Below are 12,431 nucleotides of genomic sequence, written 5' to 3' on the forward strand. Positions count from 1 at the left end.
TCTCTCTCTCTCTCTGTCTCTCTCTGTCTCTCTCTCTGTCTCTCTCTCTCTCTCTCTCTCTCTCTCTCTCTCTCTCTCTCCCTCTCTCTCTCTCTCTCTCTCTCTCTCTCTCTCTCTCTCTCTCTCTCTCTCTCTCTCTCTCTCTCTCTCTCTCTCTCTCTCTCTCTCTCTCTGTCTCTCTCTCTGTGTCTCTCTCCCCGTTCCAAGACTTTTTGGTTTCGGAAACCCGACGGGGGAGCCCAGAGCTGAGGAAAAGGGATAAGGGCTCTCGGTTCAGGCCACCCCTCCCTTCCCCAGCTAGTGGACAGCTCCAGTTGGGAAGCCTTTCGGATCTACTCGGGACTTCTGTCCAGAGCTGAGCTGCAAGCTTTGAGAGCTCAGGCCGCTTCTCATTCCGGGCCTCCTCCAGAAGGAAGGAGGGCTGGTCCTGGCAGTTCGAACACCTGGGTCCAGGAAGAGTCCCAGGGCACCAAGAGCAAGAGACCCTGTGGGCTGCTCTGTGTGTGTGCGGTGTATATATCATGTATGTACTCTTGGTGCTGGCTGTGCATGCACACGTGTAATATACACGTCGTGATGTGTGTACTCACCTGTGTGGAGTGTGTACGTGTGTCTGCATACATGCTCGTGTGTGTTGGGTGTACACCCGTGTACTGTACAGGGCGCAGTGTGCAGGTGCCTGCGAACGGAGGGAGCAGAGATGTCTGGACAGAACGCACCGGGGGTGGCATGGCGTGTGGATGTGTGTTCGTGCACACAGCTGGGGGGACACGTCTGGACAATGAAACTCGTACGGGCACCGTGTGTGGGTGCTCGGGAGCCCATATACAGGCTTGTGTCATGCGTGTGCAAGGCACAGCAGAAGGGTGCCTGGACAATGAACAATATGTCATCGTGGTGTCCTGCGGACGTGCACATGCGTGTGCCATGCGTGTGCAGCGCACAGGGATATACATGCACGTACATGTCTGTGTGCTGGGGCGGGGTGGGGGGCTGCCTCTCTTGCTCCCGCCCCTCAGCCTCTGTCTCCAGGCAGCACTAGCACGAGCTCTGCTCTTCCGCTAGCTCCGCCCCGCCCCGCCCGGCCCGGCCCGGCTCTCAGGCCGGCCCCGCCCCCTCTGCTGCTCGCTGTCTCCGGGCAGCAGGAGCCCCCAGCGCATCGGGCTGAGCCAGCCGAGCTGAGCCGCGCTCTCAGGGCCGGGCCACCTCCCCCGCCCCCTCCCGGGGCCCGCCCCTTCTGCCTTTGTCCCGCTTGGTAACTGGGATCCCGACCAATCAGCTGCACACCGGCCGGCGCCGGCCGCCTTCTGATTGGCCCACTGCCGGGCGCGCAGCCGCCTCGCGCGGCCTCTCCTGGAGCAAGGCAGACAAAAGACGCAGGCTCCCGGCTCCGGCAACCAGCCTCTACCAATCACGGCGCTCCGCTCTGCCCCCGCCCTCCCCCCGCGGCTCCCAGTCTCCCGGCCCCAGCGCCCGGCGCCTAGCCAGTTCTTGGGTTGTACCACCGCACTCCACTTCGGGGGGTTGAACCGCAGAAGGAATTGGCTGATAGGGGAGGCCGACCTGGAAAGTCCCTCCTTTGGAGGCAGTTTTCCCTACATATCCCTCTATTTGAACTTTGATGTGGCCTCCTAGAGGGGCTCCTGCAATTCAAGATAGGGACAGCCCGTGCTCCCCTCCCCCCTGTCCCCCCCAGCCGGTGCTGCATTGGTCTTTCCTAGGCGGGAGGCGGGGCCGGGCCGGGGGGGAGGGCGGGCGAGCTGTCCACTCCCCTCCCTCCCCTCCCTCCGCGCCGTTAAAATGAAACTCTAGTGGCCGGAGCCGGAGCCGGAGCTGGGACTGCAGCCGGGCCGGGGCCGAGATCGGGCGGCGAGCCCGGGGTGGCGTACGTGTGGGGAGCGGAGTAGCGCGGCCAGCCCCAGCGGGACAGCAATGTATACGCCGCCTTGGGGCATGGAGCGCGAGGACGCTGGCGAAGGCGAAGGCGAAGGCGAAGGCGGCGAGGGAGGCGAAGGCGAAGACTGGAGGGACGTGACCATGCCCTACTCCACTGAGCTCATCTTCTACATCGAGATGGACCCCCCAGGTGCGGGGGAGGGGGACCGTGCACGGGGGGGGAGGGCCGGGGGCTGCCGGCAGGGGGAGAGGGGACGTCGTCCTGCCCCGCCGAGCTCCTCGAATGCAGCGAGATGGACCCCCCAGGTGCTGGGGAGGGAGGGGAACGGGGGGGACCGCGGGAGGGGGAAAGGGGACGACGTCCTACCCCGCCGATCTCTTCTAAGAAATCGAGAGGGAACCCCCCCCCCCGCCAGTGCCGAAGGGAGGAGGGAGGGGGACGGGGTACTGTTGGGGGGGAGAGGGGGAGGGGGGCGGCAGGGGGGAGGACAAGGTCCTGCTCCGTCGGGCTCATCCAATACAGCGAAGTGAACCCCCCCCTCAGGTGAGGGATGGGGGATGGGGACCAGCTGGAGGGGGAGGGGACAGTGTCCTACTCCGCTGAGCTCATCTTCGACATCGAGATGGACCCCCCCTCCCTCTTCTCAGGTGCGGGGAGGGGGGGCGAGGACGACGATGTCTTGCTCTGTCCAGCTCATCTTCTAGGTCGAGATGGACCTCCCTCCCCCAGGTGCGGGGAGGGGGCTGCTGGAGGGAGGAACTGGCTGGAAGGGGAGGGGAGGAGGGTGCAGTGCTCCGCTGAGCTCATCTTCTACATCAAGAGGGACCCCCCCCCAGGTGCAGGGAGCGGGGGAGAAATCGGGACCCGGACGAAGGCTGGGGGGGGGGGCAGCGAAGCACAATCTGCTCTTCTAGACTGAGATGAACACCCCCCCCAAGTTCGGGGAGGGGGCCGCTGGAGGGGGGGGCTGACTGGAAGGGGAGGGGAGAAGGATGCTGTGCTCCGATGAGCTCATCTACTCCGAGACGGACCCCCCCCCCAGGTGCAGGGGGAGCGGGCTGCAGAGGGGGAGGGGGAAGGATACCCTGCTTCCCTGAGCTCATCTTTTACGTTGAGATGGACGGGGCAGGGAGGGGGGGCGGGATATCGGGCTGCAGGGGGGAGGGGGACTAGCTGCGGGGAGGCGGGGAGGATGCCCTGCTGCTCCTAAGAGTTCGTTCAGTTCATCTTCTACGTGGAGATGGACACCCCCACTCCCAGGTGCAGGGACAAGGGAGGCGAGTGCCCTGCTACGATGAGCTCATCTTCTGCATCGAGATGCCCCCCCCTTCACTGTGCGGTGGGGAGGGGGCTCGGGCTATAGGATGCCCAGCTCCTCCGACCTCTTTTTCTGAATCGAGATGGACACCTCCCCTCCCCCAGGGGGCTGGGACAGAAGGAGAATGGTGTCGGGCTCTTTTAGATGCCCCTCCTCAGCTTCGGAGAGGGGGAAAGGGCTTGGGGGGGGCGATTCTCCGTGGAGGGGCTTGGGGACTGACTGGAGGGGGTGATGTCAGGCTCCTTGGAGCTTGTCTACTTAGAGATTGGTGTGGGATAGGGGCTACTCCGGGAGGACGATGCCCAGGTCGACCAAGCTCATTTCCTTCCTCGACATATACCCTCCAGGTCCAGGGATAAGACTGGGAACCACTTGGCGGGGGGGGGGGGTGAAACCCTACTCATCCGTCTCAAAATGGACCCTTCAGGTTCGAAGAGGGCGCTGGGGACTAGCAGGAAGGGAGGAGACGATGCCCTCCCTGCGCCGCCAGCCCGTGGGGCTTCCATTATCAGATAGAACCTCCCAGGGGGCCCGGGACAGACCGTCGGGAGGGAGGAAGGGGTGCCCCAGCTCCTTTGAGCTTACCCCCTCCGAACGGAGGTGGGCCGTTCAGGTGCACGACGCCGGCCCCTCCTTCCTTTCTTTCTCCAGCGTCCCCAGGGTCGGTAGTTAGAGAGCAGCCTGCCGCCCCGGCCGGGCTCCCAAAGTTTGAAGGGAGATCCTGGACTTCGGCTGTGCTGGGGGGACTCGGCAGGCTGGGCAGGGCATGGCAGAGTTGGGGTGAGGGGGTGGGCGCGGCCTCCCCCTCCCCCCCTTACTCCATTTGCCACCTCCTCTCCTGATTTTAGGTACCTGTCCCAAGCCCTAGGATTTGACAATCTCCCTGGGAGGGGAGGGGGGCCTGGGGCTGGGGTGGGGCTGAGGCGGGGCACGTCTTCGGGCCGGGGTGTGGCAACAGCCCCCCCTTCCTTTCTTTAGCTTTCTTAAGTGCTTGCTCGTACGTGCAGTTGGGCGCTGACTTCTTTCCTTTGTGGGGTGCAGGGAGAGTACGCTCTCGGCTGAGGCTGGAGATAGTGGAAGGGCTTTTCTTCGTGGCGGTCTCCTCCCTCTCCCGCCTCCCCTCCCCCTCTCCTCCCCCTCCGCCGTTCTCCCCAGGATCTGCCTGCCATCCCGGGTTCCCACTTCAGCCTGGGGCCCCACCTGACATTCATGCCACTTTGATTCTTCCGGAGGTCGGGAGAGGCACGGAGACCTTTGCAGCGGCCCGTGGCCAGCCCAGCCGGTCACCATGGGCACTTTGTAAAGCTTTGTCCCAGGCCCTGCCTTCCAGGTTCTCTTTCTTTATGGGTCTCTCCACTAGGAGGGGGACAGGAAAGGGAATCTGAAAAGTGGCCGGCGAAGGGGGATGGGGAAGGAGGGGGAGTTTCTTTTTCTTTTTCCAGCTTATCCACGGGACAGTCATCTATCTGTGTCGATGGGACTTGATTCTTTCGATTTTGGACAAGTTGGGGGGTCCTTCTGATTCCCTGTTTTTGTTCCCCATGAATTGTGTGTGTGTGTGTGTGTGTGTGTGTGGTTTAATGTGCTGAGGCTAAACCTGCAGGATATAGGAACTTCATTGACTCTGATATTGTAGCAGACCAGGTGCCCTTGTGCGGTTTTCTCCGGAGGTCTGAAAGAGGTGTAGGTGTCCAAGGGATGGAAGCGCCCCCAAAGCCTTTCTCCTGGCCTTGCTGTCCATCGGTGATACATGAGAATTGTGCTAGCTTTGTTTGTTTGATTAGTTGTCTGCCTAGTCCGAAAATGGGTCAGTCTCTAATTCATATTTCAGAACCATATAAATACCTCCTGGCTTTAAATTAATCTTCCTTTTTTATTCCTGTCGGGCATTTTGCTTTTTCTCTTGCTTGAGTCCTAGAATTCTCCTTTATTAAATCTTCAGTCGTGGATTGATGGCAGGGACAGTTCAGGAATGTTTAGTCAGGTTTGCAAGAGCTATTGGTCATTGTGGCTATTTTCCTTCTTTGTTTTCTCCCAACAGAAAAGACTCTCATCTCTTAAATGTATTTGTGGTTTATGGGACCAGAAATGAGCGTATCATTGGTGTGTGCCCCGGCTAATAAAGCAAGGTTAGGGACTCTCCAGCTTTACATTGCGTAAGCTGCATTGTTCCCTCTCTGTCCTTTATAGACTTAGCAAAGGAGGAGGCTGGGGGATGGGGGGGAGACAAAAAGTGCCCCCAGGAATTGAGGAATTGTTGAAAATAGGAGCCTAGTTACAGGGTCTGAGAAGGGTTGGAAGCCAGGTTGCTGAGATCAAGGTTATATGACTGGTGGAAATTTAGTGGCTACGGTTAGATAAAAATTTCATAGCTAGCTTGGTCATTGTCAGAGATTACAGTGTTAGTAATAATATCAGCAAGCATTCAGGTAAAGCTTTAAGGTTTGTAAAGCACTTAACAAATGTTATTTATCTCATTTGATCTTCACAAAAATCCTTGGAGCTAGGTACTATTATGATCCCCATTTTACAGATAAGGAAACTGAGGCAGGCAGAAGTTAATCGACTTGCCCAGGGTCACACAGTAAGTGTCTGAGACAGGATTTGACCTCAGGTCTTCCAGAGCTCCATCTACTGTACCACAGAAAAAGTGGCTGCTGCTACATTGAAAAGAGCTGGATTTGAGTCAGACCTTGGTTCAAATCCTGCCCACCTCTAATACTTGTTAGCTTTGTGATCCTAGGGAAGCCACGGAGCCTCTCATAGCCAGGGTACCTGGCAGGGCTTCCTCTTGAAGGGGGCAGAGAGAGCCCAGCTTATCTACAGCTCTTTCCAGGCCTGTCTCATCTGCATACACTTTCCTGCTTCAGGTGAGGTAAGCTTTACTCCTAAGCTGAGCCAGATAGTTTAGGAGGAGACTTGACTGATTCTGCCCCAAAGGGAAGTAACTTGTCTAAGGTCACCACATTAGCCTAGACCCAGGATTCCGCCTAGTTCTGTGCTTTCATCACCCCAGGCTATTTATGGCTGTGCATCCTGAGGCTCCCTATCTGGTGATGACTGCATCGGGCTCTTTGTCAGTGATCTGCATGCATTTGCAGAAGGCCTTGTAATTCTCATGATTCTCAGATCTCCTTGTCCAGCTCTAAGCTTTCTGCTGACATCCAGTCTCCCATCTCCAAATGCCTATTAGACATCTTAAATGGGATGTCCAGTAGACTTCTTAACCTCAACTTCACCAAAACTGAACTCATTGTCTTTCCCCCAAGCCCTCCCCACTTCCAAACTTTCCCTTATTGTTGAGGGCAACACCATCCTTCCAGCCACCTCATATTCCATCTGTTGTCGAGGCCTGTCGACTTCACCCTTCCAGCATCTCTCCTCTGACGTTGCCACCCCCTGGTACAAGGTTTCATCACCTCAGCCTGGACCATCACAATGGCTGCTGGGGCATCTGCCTGCCCCAAGTCTCTCCCCACTACAGACCATCCTCCATTCAACCACGAAGGAATTTTCCTCAAACACAGATCTAATTATGTCACACACACATATACACACATACACACACAGGGCTGCCTATCACCTCCAGGATAAATGATAAAATCCTCTATTTGGTGTTGTTCCAAGGCTTTCAAAACCTACCCCCCCCACACACACACACATTTTTCAGTCCAACCCTTACACCCCCGAAGCACCCCCCCAAAACACAAACACACACACACCCCTGTAGGAGATGGGGCTGTAGGGGGCACTTGAAGGCAGTGAGGGAAGTGGCAGCCAGGTGGAGTTGAAAAAAGAGACCTAATGGATTCTCTGCCTGGGTGGTAAAGAATTGTTCTTGTCAGGGGCTCCTGAGCTAGGGATGCAGACACATCTTCTGTAGGAAGCCTTTCTCAACTCTTAATTCCGGGGCTTTCCCTCTGTTGATTGTTTGCCGTGTATCCTGTCTATATCCTCTTTGTACACAGTTGCTGGCATTTGTTTTCCCTTATTCCATTGTGAGCTCCTCCAGAGCTGGGACTTGTCTTTTTTTCTTTCTTTTTTTTTGGAGAGCAATTGGGGTTAAGTGACTTGCCCAAGGTCACATGGCTAGTAAGTGTGTCAAGTGTCTGAGGCCGGGTTTGAACTCAGGCCCTCCTGACTCCAGGGAGGGTGCTCTATTCACTGCACCACCTAGCCACCCAGCTAGGACTGTCTTTTGCCTCATATCTTCAATGCCTAGCACACAGTAGGTGGTTAATAAATGCTTGCTGACTGACTAACAGACCCTATCTCCTTTCTTGGCTCCCACTCCCTACTACTTGTCAGCTGTGGGATCTCAAACAGATCCTTTCATATTTCTGGACCTTCATTTCTTTCTCTGTCGATTGAGGGAGTTGGGTGAGCTAACCTTTGGGCCAGTCCCTTGCAGCTCTAAAGGCTGTGACCTGGACCTCCCGAATGCCAGCTGGGTTGGGGGCTGTTGGGCATGGGTGGTGGGCAGACTTGATTGCTTAGTGTGAGTCAGTGGCAGAGTATGGCAGCCCAGAAACCGGTGTGATTATTTTTCAAGGCTGCCTCATTCAAAAGAGGTCTCATATCCAGAACCTGGGCAGTGAAAGTCCCAAGCTGCTCCTTCCAGGTCGGAATGGATCTGGAGCATGACATTTGAGGAAGGACATTGACAAGTGACCTTAAGAGCCCAGGCCCTGGAGGCCTCAGCTGAAGGCACTGGGATGTGTGGGACTGGGTCAGAGGAGGACAGGAGGGCTGGCCCCCTGTGCTTGGAGGAAACCATCCCCAGTAGTACGGCTCATTTGGGGAGGCAGTGATGGGAGGCCAGCTGGGCCAGCCTCGGTGAGGGCCTTTCCGCAGAATGGGAGCTCCTTCTGGGCCAGGCCTGGGTCCGGGTCTGCCTTTCTTGATGGCCTCAGCCCCAATTGCTCTTTATTTCGTCTGCTAACTAAATCTCAGAATTTTATCAGGTACTTTTACTGTGTGACAGCACACCGGTGTAATGGCTTAGTAGCAGCATTGTATTACTTACTGGTAGAGCTGGGATCCTGAAAACTTGCATTCAAAGGATTCCCACAGAAATCCTAGTAGAAAGCAAAGATGAGGAGGCAGGTCAATCCAGGGGCTAGGGGCAGCCCTGGGGCTCCTGCTTGGCTCTGGGCCTGTTATACTGTTAATCAACGAATAGGACAAAAGCACAGTCTGGAAGGATCTGAGGCTGGATTTGAATGCAGGTTTTCAGGATCCCTGATATACCCTGGACAAGTTACTTCCCCCTGCCTGGCTCGGTTTCCTCAACAGTGAAATGAGGATAATAATAACACTGACCTCCTGCAGTCATTGTGAGGGTTAGAGCAAATGAAATAATATTTTTAAGCACGTGCCTGACGCATAGTAGGTGCATAGTGGGTGCTTATTAATTACTTAATTCCGTGGGTCCATGACCATGTTTATTTTGAAAGTAAGGTATATGGAGCGGCCAGGTAGCACAGAGAGTAAGAGCACCGGCTCCAATGTTGGGATGACCTGGGGATCGAATCTGGGCTCAAACACTTAGCACCCACCCAGAAACACCTGGCTGTGTAACCTTGAGCAAGTTACTTAACTCCAATTGCTTAAGGGCAGCCAGGTGGCTCAGCGAGTAAGAGCACCAGCTCCAGTGTCAGGATGACCTGGGGATCAAATCTGGGCTCAGATACTTAGCACCACACCCAGAAATAACTGGTGGTGTAACCTTGAGCAAGTTACTTAACCCCCGATTGCTTTTAAAAAAAAAAAGGTGTATGTGTGTGTACATGTATGCGCCTGTACATACATATATATGCCGTGCATTATGGTTCTAGAATGCCTGTATCTCTGCGTGGTGACATCTTAGTTTACAAAGTACTTTCCTCAGAACAGCCCTGTGATGAATGCTGCAAATACTGTCATCGTTTTTAATCAAATGAGGTAACACAGTGTTTTAGGAACCTTGACCCACGAAAGAAATGCTAGCTATTGTTTTCTAGATGAGGAAATTGAGGCCAGAAAGGATGGCTGGTGAGGGGCGGAGCCAGAGCAGACCCCAGGGGCCTGGCCCTAATTTGGGGCTCTGTCCCTGCTGAAGCCCTTCCAAACAACATGGCACCTGATATCTGGGATCTTAGATTGTTCCTCTTGGACTTCAGAGGGCATTTACCTGACTTAAGCTGGCCCTCAAGGGGCTAGACCAGCCAGAGAGAAGGGTTTCCTTCCCAGCACCTCTAAAGCCACACAAAGGGCTATTGGGGAGCATTGACCCAGCTGTCCTAGAGCCCTCCATCAGCAGGGGCCCACATGGTGCGAGAGGGTGGGCAGGCTGCATAGAGAGCCCCACGGAGCCCAGACCCTGCTATCTGCCAAGTCTCCCATTGAAGAGCTGAGGCCCCCTGTGACCAGGGGTCAGCCAACGGCCCTTGCGGCGGGGCCGGTGTAGCTTTTCTCCTCTGTTCAAGGGAAGGATCGTTTTTGTGTGAAATAGGGGGAGGCTTCTCCATGAGACTGAAGACTGTGAGGAGGTAAGGTTGAATTCTGGGGCAGCAGCAGGTATCACAATATGTCTTCCATACAGAGCTTCCTCTAGTAAGGGAAGGTGAACAGCCATTGTCCTCAGAAGCTGCCAGGCCATGGGCTGGGGAACCAAGGTGGTCCAGGCTGGTGCTCAGAGGTCTTTCTGCTAAATGTCACCCTAGGCCTGGTCCTTACCCCTCCATGGCCAGAAGGAGCCCTCTGAAAGTGGCAAGCTAAGTCCTCTTGGAACAAGCCAGATGGAAAAAGTCTGTCCAATAAAGTGAGTCAGGATTGTAGGTTCATGGGGAAGCTGTAACCCTACAGTAGTCTCTCCCTCCGGCTCATCCCTTTCCTTTGTCCCTTCTGTCCCAGCAGCCAGTGATCCAGCCAGTCTTCATGGCCGCTGACTGGCCAGCCTGCCCAGGGTCATTGGAGCTCCCAAAGTCTCTGGTCCTCTGCTGGCCATTTTCTCCTTTATCATTCCACCACAGCTCCTAGCCACCTCCCACCTAATGCTGGAAGAAAGAAGCCTTTTGTCTGTTGTTCTGCATTTCTCACCGTTGGAGACCTTCAGAGATGGCCGGGCCTCAAAGCCCAGGTGCCAGGCAGCCATCTATCCAGCTTTCTTGAGGGACATCAGCAGAGGCTATCTCTGCCTCTGCCTCCACAGGCAGCCCAGCCGTTTGGGGACGGCTCTAATTTCTTTGAAGTTTTCCTTCATCCACCCTAAATCTGCTTCTTTGCAGTTTCTACCCATTATTCCTAGTTCTAAAGAATCCTGGGGCAAGCAAGTTGATTTCTTCTGGGTGACAGCCTTTAGACACCTGAAGATAGCTCTCATGGCACCCCAGATTTGTCTTCAGACTCAATTTTGTCCCCCCCTCACGCCTGACTCCACTTGTCTGTTCTCTGTCTTAAAGCTCTTAGCCGTCTCCTGATCATTCTCCAGATTGTCCTAAATGAGAGTGCCCAGGACTGAACCCCATGTCCAGATGTGGGCTGCCAGGGCCAGGGGGCCCCTGCATCTCAAGATCTCATGCTCATGCTCTTCAGACATCACATCACACTGACCTGCTGGACTGCCAGTCGCTGAAATCCTCTGATCTTTTTCAGACAACTTTCTATCAAGCCATATCTTCCCTACCTCACACTTGTGAATTCAGATTTTAACGCCAATATAAGGCTTTATCCCTATGAAATTTCATCTTCTTAGATTCTTCCCATGTCACACCTGGCAGGACTTTTTGTGTCCTGTCATCCATTGTATCAGTTATCCCTCCTAGCTTTGTCCTTTCCAGATTGTATAGGTCTGATGTCTCTGCTTTTGTCCTATTCATTGATTAACAGTATAACAGGCCCAGAGCCAAGCAGGAGCCCCAGGGCTGCCCCTAGCCCCTGGATTGACCTGCCTCCTCATCTTTGCTTTCTACTAGGATTTCTGTGGGAATCCTTTCCAGACTCTCTCCCCCCCAACTCTTCATTAATGCTTTCTCCCTCTTCCTCCAGTTATCTCTCTCTGTCTCTCTCTGTCTCTCTCTGTCTCTCTGTCTCTCTCTCTCTCTCTCTCTCTGTCTCTCTCTCTCTCTCTTTCTCTCTCTCTCTCTCTCACACGCACACACACACACACACACACCTGTTTATATATTGTAAGCTCCTTGAAGGCAGGCATTGTTTTTATTTGTTCTTTGTTCCCCACCAGTGCCTAGGAAGCTAGCTGTCTTACATAGACCCTTGATCTATGTGTGTTACTTTGGAGCACTCATAGACAAGTTGACCTTGAGAGTTAATGCTTAAGAAACCTTCCTCCCTGTGGTAGCTATCTAAAATTGAGGGGCAGCTACTGCCACCTCCTTAGGAGGGGATGGGCTCATGTTCACTGGAGGCCTTTCCAAAGGGAAACTGGAACATCTGGGATGCCATCAAGGTGAGACTTGGTCAGGTCCAGTTTGCACCATATGACTTTTGAGGCCCTTCAAGTTCTGATTTGGGCCCAGGGAGAGGAACAGGAGCTTTGTGCTATGACCAGAGAGGGTGGGCATTATGGAAAAGGGGCAGCCTGGGTCCAAAGGATGAGGACTACCACAGGCAGAGACGAAAGTGGGGAAAGAGTCAGAAAGGGCAAAAAGGAGCTTTGCAGGAGCTAGCGGCAATTCCAAGCATCAAAAACTTGGCATGTTTGAACGGTGGAAGGTTACGCTAGGTGGTAGGGTCAAAGTAGCCCTTGAATGCTCAGCCTCTGGGACCCTCAGTCCCAGCTGTTTGAATTCACTTCATTGGATTATCCTCTCCCATCTCCATGTTGGCTAGAGGGTGGCACCAGTGACCTAAGGTGTTTTATTAAAAATCAAGTCATCATCTAGATTTACAGGCTTCTCGTGATCCACCAGTTTAGGAACCTGTTGTCTGGCATGATCTGCCCTTGCAGATGCTGTGCTGGTTCTTGGTGGCCTCTGCTTTCTTTCATTTTTAAAGAAGCTTTATTAATGCCCTTTAAAAGCTATGCCAGTCATTTTCTGTCATGCTTCACTCTCCCTCAAAATAAAGAAAAACAGTTCCAAAAAACCCACTTCATAGCACCTCCATCTGATGGGCTCTGCTTAGAGTACAGGAGGGTGGTTTTAGTCCAGAACCAGACTTAGGCCTTACATTTAATCCAACATCAGCTGCCTTGTCCTCATTTATATTATTGTGATC

General features: G+C 54.3%; 2 protein-coding genes across 2 annotated transcripts in view; one reads left to right on the top strand and one right to left on the bottom strand.

The window, feature by feature from the left end:
- LOC138165389 (cytochrome b-c1 complex subunit 6, mitochondrial-like) overlaps nt 1-12,431 on the bottom strand; it is a 290,341-nt gene that overhangs the window by 212,721 nt on the left and 65,189 nt on the right. The gene's annotated exons all lie outside the window — the stretch shown is intronic.
- LOC138165383 (phosphatidylinositol 3-kinase regulatory subunit gamma-like) overlaps nt 1,747-12,431 on the top strand; it is a 61,292-nt gene continuing 50,607 nt past the window's right edge. Inside the window, exon 1 of the mRNA XM_069093657.1 lies at nt 1,747-2,086. Within this exon, the coding sequence (XP_068949758.1) occupies nt 1,933-2,086 (154 nt within the window). The 5' untranslated portion in view covers nt 1,747-1,932. The remainder of the gene's footprint in view (nt 2,087-12,431) is intronic.

The sequence above is a fragment of the Petaurus breviceps genome, unplaced genomic scaffold (genome assembly GCF_028583685.1).
Source record: "Petaurus breviceps papuanus isolate PSGF00001 unplaced genomic scaffold, PetGlider_PUasm1.0 208, whole genome shotgun sequence".
NCBI lineage: Eukaryota > Metazoa > Chordata > Mammalia > Diprotodontia > Petauridae > Petaurus > Petaurus breviceps.